The 15,921-nt window shown below is 40.3% G+C and overlaps 2 protein-coding genes across 5 annotated transcripts in view; one reads left to right on the top strand and one right to left on the bottom strand.

The window, feature by feature from the left end:
- Positions 1 to 5,577, top strand: part of KAT6B (lysine acetyltransferase 6B) — a 108,217-nt gene extending 102,640 nt beyond the window's left edge. For all 4 annotated transcript variants that reach the window (XM_039727342.1, XM_039727341.1, XM_039727343.1 and 1 more), the window contains exon 17: positions 1,690 to 5,577. In XM_039727342.1, the coding sequence (XP_039583276.1) occupies positions 1,690 to 4,175 (2,486 nt within the window). In that variant the 3' untranslated portion in view covers positions 4,176 to 5,577. The remainder of the gene's footprint in view (positions 1 to 1,689) is intronic.
- DUSP29 (dual specificity phosphatase 29) overlaps positions 5,432 to 15,921 on the bottom strand; it is a 26,081-nt gene continuing 15,591 nt past the window's right edge. The window contains exons 3-4 of the mRNA XM_039727345.1: positions 13,875 to 14,095; positions 5,432 to 8,972 (exon numbers count right to left, since the gene is read on the bottom strand). Of these exons, the coding sequence (XP_039583279.1) occupies positions 8,725 to 8,972; positions 13,875 to 14,095 (469 nt within the window). The 3' untranslated portion in view covers positions 5,432 to 8,724. The remainder of the gene's footprint in view (positions 8,973 to 13,874; positions 14,096 to 15,921) is intronic.

Below are 15,921 nucleotides of genomic sequence, written 5' to 3'. Positions count from 1 at the left end.
TTAAAATATTCTCATATCTTCACAAAAATAATTTTGTTGGGCTGGCTTCAAAAGAAATATTTTTGTCATGCATCTGGAAATTTTAAATGAAATGTATTTAGCTGTTGTTGTTATTAAAATAATTTTATTTTTGTGTTCAGAAAGCAAATCTTACCCAGCCTGAGGCATTGAAGTTCTTGTCATATTGTCGAAAACAACTTCTCTGTCCCTACAGCAGGGCATTTCATACTCAACAGTGCAAAGGGTATCACTGGAATCTTGTCCAATATAGTTTTTGTGTCAGTGGTAAAGGATACAAGCAAAAAGTAACATTAGATGTATACAAATACCTTTCTATTCAATATTGTTGGTAATTCAGTGAAATGTTTGGTGCTTCTGTAGCATAATATATCCTCAGCACCAGTATCCTGTTTTATTTCCCCACAAAAGAGACAGTTTTAACTCTGTCCTTTGAAAGCTTTTCTAGTTTGATTTCAAGGCTATTTCCTGTCAGAAAAGTTAATGGATGGATAGTGAAACTACTCAGGAGCTATTCTGAATGTATACTGTTCCCTTGATCTCCTGGCCTTCAAATTATGCTTATGAGTTTCAATTCCAAAACGAATAAGTAGACTCTCAGGTCTGCATATTTTCTCTAAGAAGCCAGTAGCTACAACTTCCGTGTTTTTGTAATTGCCTGGGAAGTTCCATCCTTGCAATCCTCAATTGAGGGATCGTGGGCTGATTTCTATTTCAAACAGCTCTTGTGTGATGTGGTACATTATAATATTACCACTTTGTCCAGCTTCTCAAAAGAAACTATTTAAACTAATAGTAGCAACTGTTAAACTAATAGTAGTAACTTGCTAGTTCTAGCTCTGTCCCAGTGGTCAGGTTTGCACTGTTTTAACTAGAATGATGTTTTTTATTTGCCCATGGACCATGTCATCACAATACAGAGGTATCACTGAAGCCATTACACTCCCAAGTGTAACATGTTATGTCTTGATAATTTTCCTTTTTTCTGGAGTATGTGTAAGTGGTATCTGGGGAGAAAGGAAAGAGGTGAATGTGTTTAGGTCCTTTTTTCTTTAGTCAATGGATTAGTTTAGTGTTCTGATGCACTCTGTGTGTAAGATTTTAATTATCTTTTGCCTTCTATCATCTCTTGTGAACCATGTCATGAGATGTTGCCCATGAGAAAGTACTAGAATAAACCACCTTTTTTCAGTATTGGTATTAAAGCATGATTATATATTTTTTTATGGCTTGTCCTCCAGAATGGTCAAAGAGGAAACTCAAGACTTTCATGTCATTATTGTCAAAAAGATGAATGTGTGTTAGATCAATATCTATATAAAGTGAAGGCATACTTCTATTCTAAAACCGAAGGTGGAAAGTCAAATATTTGGACAGTATTTGCTTTAGTTTACACGTCCTGTCATTTACATCTCTGGGATTTTTCTAATGTATAAATGGTGGTTCCGATAGTGTCTGTTAAAAGACCACCAAACCATAACATATCTGTGTAGTGTGTTTGAGCTGTAGATACTGCATTGTTCTACTGTGTTTTGAGACCTGTTTATAACTCTTGTTTCATGCTTTCTTAATACATTTTGAGTTTATAAATTATTTTCAGGTTTATATTGGAAAATATTGATTAGTCTGCAAGCTAAGACTTTTTTTTTTTGTCTCTATTACCTCCCAAAGATAATACAGAGGATGTAGCTGTGTTGGAAGAAAGCACTAAAGACAATCTTGAACCTTTAAAGACTAAGCAGGGTTGGCCCAAAGGAGTTAAACGTGGTCCATCTAAATGGAGGCAAAGCAAAGAAAGAAAACCTGGCTTTAAGCTTAATTTGTACACTCCACCCGAGACTCCCATGGAGCCTGACTATCAGGTGCTGGTGGAAGAACAGAAGGAAGGAGCTGAAGACAAGCCCTGTTCAGTTCCTGCTGTTACAGAGGAAGCTGTTAAAGAACCTGCTGAAGCACTGCCACCACCAGATAATGAGGTGAAAGAAGTGGAACCTGAACCTCTGCATCCACCCAGTGAACCCTTTGAAAAACAAGAAAATGATACTATGAAAGCTGGGGAGGAAGAAAGGAGCATAGAGGAAGATGGAATCAATTCAAAAGATGAAGAAAAAGACAAAGCAGAAGAAGCTTTTGTGCAGAAAGAGGAGTCTGTGCATTTGGATGATCAGGAGGAAGAGGAGGAGGAGGATGAAGAACCTTCTCACAATGAGGATCATGATGCAGATGATGAAGATGATAGTCACATGGGTTCAACAGAAGTGGAGAAAGAGGAATTGCCTGGTGAAGCTTTCAAAGAAATGCTGGAAACTCAGCAATCTTTTTTAGACGTAAATGTTCAAACTGGTAATTCAAATCAGGAGGAGTTAATGGATTGTGGTGTTGACCTTGCAGCTGATGAGTGTGCAAGTGACCAGAAAGAACTTGCTACAGATTCAGACCCAGTGCCTGAATCTGATGATGATCATGCAGACAACAACCAGGACCAAAAAGCTGGTGAAGAATTACATTCCGATTTCAAGGGAGAAAGTACTGAGACCATGGAGATTGACTCGGAGACCGTTCAGGCAGTACAGTCTCTAACCCAAGAAACAAGTGAACATGAAGATACATTTCAGGACTGTGCAGAGACTCAAGAGGCCTGTAGAAGTTTGCAGAACTATGCCCACAATGACCAAAGTCCCCAGATGACCACACTGGATGACTGTCAGCAGTCTGACCACAGCAGCCCAGTTTCATCTGTGCACTCTCATCCCAGCCAGTCAGTTCGTTCTGTTAACAGCCCCAGTGTTGCGCCTTTAGAGAACAGCTATGCTCAGATCAGCCCAGATCAAAGTGCCATTTCTGTGCCGTCTCTGCAGAACATGGAGACCAGCCCAATGATGGATGTTCCCTCAGTTTCTGATCATTCACAGCAAGTTGTAGACAGTGGGTTTAGTGACTTAGGAAGTATTGAGAGCACTACAGAAAACTATGAAAACCCAAGCAGTTACGATTCTACGATGGGCAGTAGTATCTGTGGAAACAACTCTTCTCAAAACAGTTGCTCGTACAGCAGCCTTACGTCTAGTAACCTAACACAGAGTAGCTGTGCAGTGACCCAGCAGATATCTAACATTAATGGAAGCTGCAGTATGATGCAACAAGCAAACATCAATTCTCCTCCCACTTGTAATGTAAAATCTCCCCAAGGTTGTGTTGTTGAAAGGCCTCCGAGCGGCAACCAACAGTTATCCCAGTGCAGCATGGCTGCTAATTTCACTCCACCTATGCAGTTGACTGAAATCCCCGAGACTAGCAATGCCAACATTGGATTATATGAAAGAATGGGGCAGAGTGAATTCGGAGCAGGGCATTACTCACAGCCATCTGCCACCTTCAGCCTTGCTAAACTGCAACAGTTAACTAATACGCTTATGGATCATTCTTTGCCTTACAGCCATTCAGCTGCTGTAACTTCCTATGCAAACAGTGCCTCCTTGTCTGCCCCCTTAAGTAACACAGGGCTTGTTCAGCTTTCCCAGTCTCCACATGCTGTTCCTGGAGGACCCCAAGCACAGGCTACCATGACCCCTCCCCCCAACCTTACTCCTCCTCCCATGAATTTGCCACCTCCCCTTTTGCAGCGTAATATGACTTCATCGAATATCGGAATATCCCACACCCAAAGACTGCAGACTCAGATGGCCAGCAAAGGTCATGTCTCTGTAAGAACCAAATCCACACCTCTGCCACCTGCTGCTGCAGCCCATCAGCCCCAAATTTATGGGCGAGCTTCACAGACTGTGGCCATGCAAGGCCCCGCACGGACCTTAACGATGCAGCGTGGCATGAACATGAGTGTAAATTTGATGCCAGCCCCTGCTTATAATGTCAATTCAGTGAACATGAATATGAATACCCTTAATGCTATGAATGGTTACAGTATGTCCCAGCCAATGATGAATAGTGGGTATCACAGTAATCATGGGTATATGAATCAAACCCCTCAGTACCCTATGCAGATGCAGATGGGAATGATGGGAACTCAGCCATATGCACAGCAGCCAATGCAGACAGCGCCCCACAGTAACATGATGTACACTCCTCCGGGCCACCACGGCTACATGAACACAGGCATGTCCAAACAGTCTCTCAATGGATCCTACATGAGAAGGTAGGCCCGTGGGAGAGACGCTACCGAACTGGCGTATGGGATTGATCTGCACAAATACCTTTGGAGAGTACGATTTCAAAACCAGCAATTGGTGTGAATGCAAAAACATTTGTTGGCACCATTTAAAAGCTGTATGCAGCAGAAAGCCTTATACAAGTTTTTCTTTATTTCATGCTTTGTTGGGTTTTTTTTCTTCCTTTGGTTTTGTTTTGTTCCATTTTGGGTTTTTTTGTTTATTTTTTAACATGTAAGGTTTAACTTCTCTTTGGAGGGAATTAGGTGGTTTTACATTTTTTTGTTTATTTCATTGAGCTTGAAGTTCTCTGGAAAGGAAGAACTCTTTCTATGAACTGCAATTACACAGCAGCTGATGGTTCAGAGCCATTTTATGTGCCTGCTCCCATTAAAAATGTGGATAAATAGACTCCAAAACTATCAGACAGTACTGGATCATGAGCTTTTTCTCTCTCCTTTCCCCACATGTAAATGCCTTTTAGCAGTTCTTTTATTGTATTATTTTGTTTCTGAAGGTGACACTTCTGCATGCCGCTAATGTCTTTGTTAGTGACAGTGCATTTTGTAGTACTGTACAAGTGTTGTGCTTAACAGTAAGCCATTTCTTAATTTTTTTGCCTTGATTAGGTTACCCTAGTTTGAGGGTAAAAAAACCAGAACTATATTTTTGTTAATTATAAAACCTGTAAAAATAATAAAAAAAGCTGCAAAAGCTATTCACATTTTGGTTAGTTCAAAGGGTTTTATTGCTGTATGTTTAGTGTAAAGTTGAGACTCTTTTCCATTTTTGTGACCAGTTTCTTTGGGGCTGGGTAGGAAAAAAAGGCAGCTTTCTGTTTTATAAAAACTTATGTTTTTTGTTGATTGAAACATCTCAGTGTTTATTTGTCAAGTTTTGAAACATTTTCGTATATGTCCAAATACTTGGCAGGATTTAAAAAAAAAAAGTAGTGAATTTGGTGTAAAGTTGCTATTTTATGGAAATGCCTCTAACTTTACATTTTCATTCCATCTGTAGATTTTTCTATCTTTATAAAATATTGGAGTTATTTTTTAAGGGAAAAAATAGAGCAGTAGCGTGTGAATAGCGCAAACTAAGCTTACAGATCGCATGTAAAAAGGCAAAAGTTATTTGTGTCTGTTTATATTGCTTCCTTTTTTGTAGCCTTTGTACCTGTACAGAGTGACTGTAAGGGCCGAACAGAAGAGGCTTGATACATGTAAAAATAGGACCCAGTGACACTCTTGTATTTATCTGTTATCTTTTTAGTCAGTCACTTAAAAAAATACCCACAAAAGACCCGCCCAAGCAACAAAAATAAAAACTGCAAAAAACTACCCCCCCCCCCCCAAGCTGTACATTTTAACATAAAATAAATTATGATGAGCCATTTTTAGCCTCTTGTGTCTTGTCATAGTTTGATGTTGCATGGGAATTACCTCCTGAAACAGTGTTTGTTACAGTGCTCTCACGTGCTTGATCTAAAGCCCATTACAGTTGGTGGGGTTTGGATTAGGCTGTTTAGAGCTTAAGTGTAGGTTACTCATCATAATTGCATACATCTTGTGAAAATAAAGAATACCCAAGATTATTATTTTTAATAATCTTAATAAAATATGGAATAAATATGTATTTAATACCTTATGAGGTTGTCAATATTTCATGTATGAAACTTCTTTCCTACAGAAGGTGTGAATATATATATCTATATAAAAGGATATATGATAGTAACAGACATGGTGTTTGAACTGTATTTTAATGATAGAATTGTAATCTCTTCCTTTGTCATTGTTGCTGGGTGGCAAGATGATGCAAATTCTGCATTAAATCTATGGGTTCTGTGTGTATGCATGTATGTGGGCACACACAAACATACACAAGGGTGAGCACTTCTCATGTAGCAATAGAAGGTCTGTTAAAGACAAGAAGGCTGTCTATATGTGGATCTCATGAGTGGACAAATTCAAATGTGGGATGTGTGAACCTACACCAGAAAAAGTCCCTGTAATAATTTTTCAGAATGCTTCTAATGTGAATGTTGCCACTGCAGTGAGGTTACTAGCTAAGGTGAAAGCAGTGGCCATCTTGACTGAAAACTGTCCCCATTCCAGTATATTAAAAAGCTTTAAAGGTAATATTTCATATATCTTAAAGTCAAAGACATGTGTATTTCTTTAAATAAGACCATTACTGTGTGGTGGTACCAAATCATGAAATTGATACTACAGATTCATGTGCATGACCTGTTGAGTTTTAATACAGTGGAGCAGCGGTCTAAAATAGTGAATTGGAATGAGAGCTATAATTGCTGATTAAATGGTAATCTGGAGTAACTTGTGTTTTAGGAGTTCAGAACATCTGATAAGGAGAGCACCATACAACAAAGATTTGGGTTCGTGCCCTTACATTGTCAAATTTGTTGATTGACAGCAGGGAATATTCATAGTACTTAAACTTTGATTTCATCTTCGCAAAGTAACTCGCCATTTTATGCTTAAGAAAAGGAAAGTGGAACTCGATGCAGTCATCTGCAGCCTTCAGGTGTGTTTAGCTTTGTCTTGTGATTTTTCATTTGTGTAACATTACAGTGAGTGAGAGGTACCTGGGTCTTTATCTGCTGCTGTTCAGTTTCAAGTTTTGGAAGCCTGTAACATACAAACAAATCAAACCTTCTTAGCATTTCAGATATTTGCTAACCTGAAACAGCATCCTGACTCCAGCATATTGCTAAAATTCTGTATTTACAATATATGGGTTAAGAGTTGGTTGGGAAATGATGCATAGTGTATGCACAACAGCCAAGTTTCCAATATAATCTTGTTATTTCAAAATTTCATTCCGTTCAGGAGGACAAGGGACTATTCTTAATCTTTTCCCACAACAACTGTTTAGCTGTGAATTGCACTATATCACTAAAATTTCTGATAAATAAGAAGGTCGGTTTTTTCTTGACAGATGTACTTGTTCTCTGTCTTGTATGCACCTTGCAGTGTCAGTTTTGACTGTGTGCTCTAGCACTCTCCCAGAGGGGAATGAGGTCTTGCTTTTACTGTCTTCAAAAAATTCTCCACAGAATTGCAGTAGATGATTCTTGTAAAAGGCAGGAGGCTTCTTTGGCCATGCACTCTTACCGAATGCTCCATGCCACTGGTGGTGGGCAAGAAGGAAATCAACTTGCCTTGTTCAATGTGTGTGTGTTTGCTGCAGCCCTGGCTTGTAGCTGGAGTCGGTGCTGACACTTGTGAATCAGCTGATTAGCAGCTTGCAAGAGTTGCCTCACTTTGTGGAAGTCACGTGTTCCAGAAGCTCTGCTTTTCTGATTTAGTCTCACTAGTTCTGGGAGAACAGTAGACAAAAAAAGCTGGGAAGTAAATGAAAAGTATGTTTACTTCAGAGCTGTTTAATTGGCACAGCTATACCAGCAGAGTCCTTCAGGCAAGACCTGGTTCTAGGAAAGATACTCGTCTTTGGAGCAGGACATCTGGAAGCTGCCAAATGCCACTTCTCCTGGAAGCTCTCAGCCCCTTAGCAAAGACAGGAATGGTAAGTGTTGTAATGCTCAGGCTGCCTGATCCCCTAGCAGTGGGCAAAATGCAACCAGTTTTTTACTAAGTGTAAGAATCTCTGATATCAGCAGAAATGAAGGACTGCTAAAGGTACTAATCTTCCATGTTAGATCACTGTCTGTGTTTCTCAGTTTTATAAGCTGTTTAATTTGTCCATCTGGCAGGGTGGTTGATGGAAGCAAACTCCATTTTTTTTATCAGCATGGTAAATAGAAAAAATGGCCCTGGCAATTTTCTGTAGTGCTGAGGGTGATCAATTATGCATGTGAATCAATGACAAATCCTCTTTCAGTTACAGCAGTCATCAAGCTTTCATGCAGGATACAAGAAAGAAGACAACTGTAGCTTGACAAAGGGAAATCCTTACAGATATTTGTTAGCTTTTAGTTTATCATTTCATGCAGAATTCCTGCCTGTAAAGCAAATGCTCATGGTGTAGTTGATCCTCATGTAGAGGCTCTCTAACTGCTGTGCTGCCCTGGATTATCACTGTGAAAAAAGAAATAAAATTGCCAGGAAACAGCACAAAAAGACCAACTCCTGTGAAACCCTTCAGGACTCTGGACTAAACAATTCAGTGTTTTTCCTGCAAGATTTCTTCAGGAGTGCTATCTGCACTCCTTTAAAGGCTGTGGGCTTGAGTTAGGATCATGATTTGGGGGTACTTAACTAGAAGAGAGTTTTAAGTTGTGCTTGCTTTTGTGTTGTAAATGTTTGGGGTTTTTTGCAGAGAGAAAAACTTATTTGTTGATGTAACAAAGAATTCTGCTACGGCTGGACCTTTCTAAGATGAGGAGTTTTAAATTTGGTTTCCCTTCTTTCTCATCTTGACATTGTATTTGAAATTACTTTGGGGTTTTTTTCCTAGCAAATAACAAATGATCCTTGTGACTCTGTAATTAACTACACCTTCCCCTCCCCTCCTTGTATGGAGTTTTCTTTTCCAGTAGCACAGCTGTGCCAGGACAATGCTAGATGGTGGTGCTGTTCTGCTGCTCAGCAGGTGCTAGGCTGTTCTTGCTGTTCCTCCTCTGCAGTGCCAGCGCTATGTCCAGTTCTCTCAGCTGTTTCAAGAAGCCCCGGTTTGGCAGGATGCAGCGGTGCCTTGACACTTGCTCAATGGCCTCCACCACTGTCATGTTCTTGTAAATCATCAGGTAAGCCAAGACCAGCGTGGCGGAGCGGCTGCGGCCCATGGCGCAGTGAACCAGCACCTTGCCTGTGGAAACAGAGGGACAGCGTCAGAGCTGACACTGGGTGATCCTTTCCTCTTGACACTGAAGGTTTCTGTAGTGCCCCTGCTCTCTTTGGTGTTTGACTACCCCTACCAGCACTCAATAAGCCTCTCTTGCAGCCCCAGTTTTCTCTCGTGTGAAAAATCTTCCAGCTGAACACTATCTACAATAGGAATGATCCATTTAATCCTACACCAAATATCTTTTTATTTGTGGACAAAGCTTGCAGAGAAGGCCTGGGGGTGCATTGAGTATCATAGCAAGCCCTGCTGCAGCTTTGACTTACATGCCTCACAAACTGTGTCTATGTAATTCTGGTTTTGGGAATAATAGCCAAAGCACAAGGGTGTGGGAGGGTTTGGTGTGCTCTCAGACTGTCTTTCCATGAGAATAAATGGAATGCATGGGGGCTGCCTTTCTCAGTTCTACTAACTAGACACAAAAGTAACCAAATCTGATTTTGGTTTTGTGTTCTGGCAATAATGTCCTTTGAGATCTAGATCACATCACTTTATGCCAATTGTTGAGGGCAGAGGATAAAAAAGGCCATAGGCATATAACCAGGGGGTGGAAAGAAACCACCTCTTACACTACAGAAAAGCTTCTGCAGAAGTTTCTGGCTGGCACCCTGTTGTGTAAATGCAAGTAATGTTTCACCATCACCATCATCTGAGTGTTCTAGTATGATCATCTCCTTGCAGTAGGAGCCTGTCTCATATCCTGTGAGTGCAGTCTTTGCCAAGAGTTTTCACCTCCAAATAAACATGCTACAGTTTAACTCTGTGACACTGCTGGCTTAACTTAGGACTTCCAGAGGCAGAAAGTCATTGGCTTTGGATAGTAACAAGGTTGTAAGTCCAAGTGGAGCCTTCCCTGTTAGCAGTATCTGGGGGAGGTGGAGGAAGAGAACAGTAAGTGGGTTCAGGTCTGATTGACAGGTTTGGAAACACTTCAAAAGATTTCCAAAAATGATTCAAAGCCCTCAAGGGGGTCTCAGAAAAGGTTGAACTGCTGAAGGAAGTAGATTTGGAGCATACTCTCTAACACCCTGCTAAGCAGAATTGCCACAGGAGAAAAAAATAAAAACTGTGCTATCAGGGCCAATAATAGTTTATCTCTGTCAGCTATGCCTAGTGAGAAGTGCTGGGTGCAAAGCCATGACTCCTGCCTGTTAACCCCTTTGCTTCCAGGCACAAGAGGGTGCCTTGGCACAAGTAGCATTGCTGTGTAATGGATGCATCAAGAACTGCCAACACTAAAGGATTAATGGTTACAGTCTGCATCCTAATCCCAGCAGATAGTCTTTGAGGCATCTTGGCAAAATTCCAGTCCTTCTGATAACTAAAAGTGCCTCTTCCTCTCCTGGAAAATGATAATCCATTCTATTATTACTGCAAATATTTGAAGTGGATGAAAAGACACATTTGTTTAGCCCTTCAGTGCTTCTCTTTAGAGCTTCCCACCTTGTAAATCTGTTGCTGTTGAGGTGATAAAATACTTGATGGGACAAGGAACGCTTTGCTTTGTGTGGGTGGCAAATGGAGGATACCTAGGAGAAAATACTGTTTCTTATTGTGTTAACAAAGGCAAAAAATGGCTGTACAATTGTCTGAAATGTCCACTGGTTTGCAGAAAAGGAAGTCTGTCCTTGGCTGTGTGTGAATAGTTAAGAGCCAACTGCCTGTTACAGCAGAACACTGACACTCTTCTGCAGAGCCACGTCCCTTCTGTACTATTTTGTTGTCTCTTCCATTCTAATATAAGGCTCTGAACCCTCATTCCCCAAAAGGGAGTCTGCTCTTGTAGTCTTGGGTTCTGACCACTTTTATCTTCAAGGTGTGCCAGAATATGCAGTATCAGTGCACAGAGACAGAGGTCTGCTGAGTGGTGAGATCTCTGAAATACTTTGTTCAGTTGACTTGGGTTTGTGTTTCTTGAAAATTTGTCTAGATGCAGCACTACTTTTCCAGAATCACTTGGAGCCATGAATGTTGAGGTCTTTGTAGTTTTCTCATATGTTTCTTCCCACTTAGCTTCCTTTTAAAATCTGTCTTTAGCGTATTTTCCCCAAACATTTTAACGTGAAGCGAAAATGCCATTCCCCTCTATTCTACATTTTGAGGAACTAAAATTTCAAGGGAATGAGTATTAAATCTGTAGCTTAGTAGGAAACCTAAAAAATTCTTAAAAGAATGTCTTCCTTTCATGTTATACAGGCCTCACTGATAAAAAATTTAAGCTGTTTTATGGTCTGAATTGCATGTTTTGGGAAAGCTTTATGCCCAGCTGAATGACAGCATGCAGAATTGTGACTCATTAGAGTTTGTCTCTAAATCTTACTCTTATAAGTGTTCTTATGTCCATCAGTCCATGCTTAAACCCTACAAATATTGTTCTGATCAGGGAGTTTCTTCATCATCATGAACATTTTAAATGTTCAGTCAGAACTAGGAATGTTTTGACAGCATCCAAATTGCCAAGCTTTCTGGTCTGTTTCAGAGAGGGCCTTTTTCATTAGAATGACAACTTGTTTCAACAGCATTGACTATTGAGCATCTTCCCAGCAAAAATCATTATCTGAAGACATCTATTCAATGAATCTGATCATTTGGCTGAAGGTCATACTCCAGATACAGCCAGAATGTGATACAGTCAGAGTAAATTCATTAACATGTGGATTCTGGTCACACAAGCTGAGGATTTTTCCTTTCTCCACCATTCCCTCTCTGCATTTGCTCAGTCCTTATACAAAGTAGCAAAGGAATGCAAAGGTTTTACTGATCAGAAGTATTTTAGCACCACACACTGAAGTCCCATGTCATTACCACTGGAGGCAGGTGCTTGGTTAGCTCATGCAAAATCCTGTTCAGGAATCTGGATGCTCTTTGTCAGTCAGGTGCATAAAATATAGCCTGTTCATTTGGCACTTGAAATGCAGAACGCCTTTCTGCACTAGATGTGCATTCACAAATAATACATTTATGTTGCTGGAGGAGAGCACTAGGTACCTCTAGTCTTTTCTTCCATAGGAGGCATCAGTCCACACTTTAGCTTCTGCAGTCATTCTATTCTGTGAATGTGTATTGGGAAGTTATTGTCATGCTTTAAACTTCAGTGTCTCCCTGGGCCATGCATAGTGTCTTTGCACATGTCTCTGGCTGGGATAAGAGGTGTCCATACATACATTTTACTTTTCCCTCATGAGAAAGCTAAGAGCTTGCTCTTTTTCTTCATGAGTGTTACAGTTGGTCTTAATCAGAAAGATCCTAGCTAACTGATTTAAAAGCCATTTGAATGTGGCAGAAATTACTACAGCTACAGAAATCACTGCCATTTGTAGCATCTACTTGAGTGCAGATATTTTTGTTTGATTTGTTTTGTTTGTTCACCCTGTTGGTCTTCAGTTTGGTTTTGTGTTCCAGTGCTGGGCTGGTGCTTGCTACTGTCTCAGGACTTCCTGGACTTTGATGTGGTTTTGAAACAAAAAGGTTAATATCCCTCCCATCTCATCCTTTCCTCCTACAATATTTATTGGGAAGCAAGGCTTTTTTTCTTGCCCTTGCTGCTTCCCTTGTGCTTGTTTCTTTACCTCAATGCAGCAGACTAAAGTCTTATGGGAACAGGAGGGTGGTGGGAATGAGGAATTCTGCATTTCTTATTCCAGCTACTCCAGTCTGACACTGACCTCTGGCCTCCAGCCACAGCTAGACACGGGTATGTGCTAGTTATCCTCTCCTTTCCAAAGGCAGTGCTTCAGACACGCTTTTTTATAATGCTGGGTATCTTTCTTCAGAAGCAAGTAAGCTCCTGAAGCAGTTTCTCCTGCTATTAGGACTTTGATTTTTAAAACTGATCTGCTTTCAAAGTTGTCTCCTGAGCAAGGGAAGGGACTGTTGTGTGGACTGTACTTGTTGAAAGGGTAAAATTGCAAAGACCTGGCTGGCTATTGGAAGCAAGTCAGGTAGTAACTGCCTGCAGCTGATCTAGACAGCCAAGAACAGAAGCTGACACAAGGCTAGAAACTTGATATCTGACCCTCTGATATTAAGGTCTCTATAGGTCAGCAGGAAAGTTTTAAGTTTCTCAACTGGTTTCTGGTAAAATATCCTGCTGAGTTTTTTTTTAAAAGTATGTGAGGGGAAGGAGTAGGAGTAATATTGAAAGTCAGTGTGAGGCCTAGGCTGTAGCACTTCACATCAGTGTAAAGCTTTCTGATAGAACACTACTGGAGATCAGCAAATAACGAATTGTAGTAATCAAGCTGAGAAATTACAAACACTTTAATGAAATATTTCTAGTTTACTGCTGTCAGAGCTGTATCAGTTCCCTGCTGCTTTGAAGATGGCAGAGAAATACATGTTACAGGTTGGGGTAGGTCTGATGGTCAGGTAGGAGGGGTGGTCTCTATATTTATAAGAGAATCTAATGGTGCAGAGCATGAAGCTGTGGAATGACGGCATGGAATGTCTGAGACCACTTGTGTTCTACTCCCACCACTATGCAACTAATATTCATTAAATCTGTCTTGATAGGGACTAATTAGGAAAAGGTGGAAAAGACAGCATGTTCATGGCACCTAGGCAATTTCCAGTTGTCTCACCTGTTTTTGAAGGAGTCAAAACAACAAAAAAATCAGTCAGGCAGGACCCTTTGATACAAGCTGTGATGAAAACTTTCACAAAAGTGCTTGGGGGGTGATATTAGTGAGAAGGGACCTAAATACATCACTGCCTTCTCTTAAACTAGTTCCCTACTACTAGTTTTGTCTCTGTTAAATTGTATTGGACTCGTTTCATTCCTGCAAGGTTGAATGCCATGGAACTATGCTTTTAATTAGTTGTGGTAAATATTATACTGGTTTGAACAATTCTCAGCACCCTCCTTACTTCTTTCATCCTGAAGTGCATTATCAATGAATTTGGAAGCCGAATAAAAGAACTGGCTGAGGTTGAAGGTGGGGAGATCATCTGCTTCCACGCCGTGGTAGTGCACGGCCATGCTGCTGTAATACTGCGGGCCCGTGTCCACGTTGCGCTGCCCGTGGGCCGCGTTGAGGATGTGCGTGAATCCCGCCTTCTCCAGGCTGTAGCGATCCAGCGCGGTTTTCCTGGCAAAACAAGAGCTGTCATGTAACTCAAGAAGCTTCTTCAAGACTACAAAAAAAAAAACTTAAGAACTGATTTGGTATGTTCTAAATGTTAGTGAAACTGATAATGCTTTAGCAATGCATAATTTACCATTTTAAAGATCTTAAGATATTGTCATTCTGTTTGAAGCTGTCATGCTTTTTGGAGTTCCTAATTATCTCCCTCAGGTCCTTAGAGTATGTTGAACATGGATTTACTTTCCCCATACCTTTGCACATAGGCAATACTGGCTTCAATCCATCTTGTACAAGAAGAAACTTGAGATACAGAAAGAAATAGAAGGAATTAGCTAAAGTCAGAAAAGGAAATCAGTGGCAGAACTTGAAATAGGACCCATGAATGCTGTTCTCCCCTTCTGTCCTATCAAATGATATTGCAGATGTAATAAGAGTCAGTAATATGTGGGTAGTAAAATCGTCTGGGATTCAAAAAGAAGCTCTTCTTCCCCAAAAGAAGTTACTGAGTTTTTCTCCATTTCTATAAAAATAAATAAAATTTTAAAATCCCATCCCTGTGTGAATATAACGTCCTATCACAACTCCATTTTACTGTCTTGTTTGATCAAACCAGTGGTCTAAAGCAAAAAGAACTATATAAGAAAATTGGATATTAGCCTTCAGAGGAAGCTGGTATTCATGTATTTAGCCAAAGCTTCTCATTTGTTCTTGTCCTTTCTTCCCTTGGACAAAGGAAGTCAGAGAAGAGAGGAAAGCTTAGATTTGTGTGTTCAATACCCACTGTAGGTGCTTGCTTTAGGATAAAATTCCTAAAAAATGTAGAGTTCGTGGCCAGGCATTTAAAAACTTTTTTTCTTCCATTCCAGAAAGCTTTTAGTTTGGGAAAATATTGTCCTGAAAAAGCTGTCAAGTTTCATTAGTACCTAGGAAAACAACAAAGCTTTTTACAAAAAAAAAAAAAAATAAAAAAAAAAAATAAAAAGGCATAACCTTAATTTTGTTAATATATTTTCACATAACTACTGCATGATGTCAAAAAGGTTTTTCCGAACAAAAGCACCTCTCTCCATGAATGTTTCCTGAACACTTGCACGTGTAAATGTAGCTGCTGTCACAGAGGACATGGTGGTGGGCTACCTGCTGTGTTTCGCAATTCTAGTGGTGACAGCCCACAACAGCTTGAAGCTGACTGCCTTTCCAAGCTCTAAGTCAAAACCCCCCTCTGAGCAGTCAAGGACCTAATGATTAGAACACTTAACTGGGATATGGATACTGAAGGTTTTACCTATGCTTGCTCTTACTTAAATTAAGCCCATGATCATTGGCTGTTCTGAGTAAATATTGCCCTGCAGAAATTCCTTTCTGGTCAGGAATGATAATGTCTTGACAGTACTGGGCTTTTTTGCCATGAAATAATGCTACACATCCCTTGTACAATCATGTAAAAGTTAAATAAAAGCTTCTCTTAGTGTGGTGATGCCTACCTAATAAGTTTAGTAGACCCTGGAGCACAGAGAAGCAGCAGCATCCTGCTGCTAATGTTGTAAGTTGCCACCTTCACCTCATATTAAATAATGCTTACTCCTTCCTTTTTTATTCCTATAGCAGTGGTTGACTGAGGGAGTCTTTCTTTCTTCTCCCTCCTTTTAGGAGGTTTTGTGCCTTAGGATTCCTGGATGTACACATTGCCAGCAATGACACTTCAGTTCTATACTGAAAGGATGGAGAGCACTTAAAATAAAACAGGTTAAATGTCCTGGCTGAAGTGGTGCAGTGAATAACTACTGTTCTTCATTTTGATGTCCTTGAGGTGAGCTACAGTTCCTGCT

This window comes from Passer montanus, unplaced genomic scaffold (genome assembly GCF_014805655.1).
Source record: "Passer montanus isolate IOZ18808 unplaced genomic scaffold, ASM1480565v1 scaffold61, whole genome shotgun sequence".
NCBI classification, from domain to species: domain Eukaryota; kingdom Metazoa; phylum Chordata; class Aves; order Passeriformes; family Passeridae; genus Passer; species Passer montanus.
Note: the sequence above shows the minus strand (reverse complement) of the source record. Positions and strands in the feature narration are given on the sequence as shown.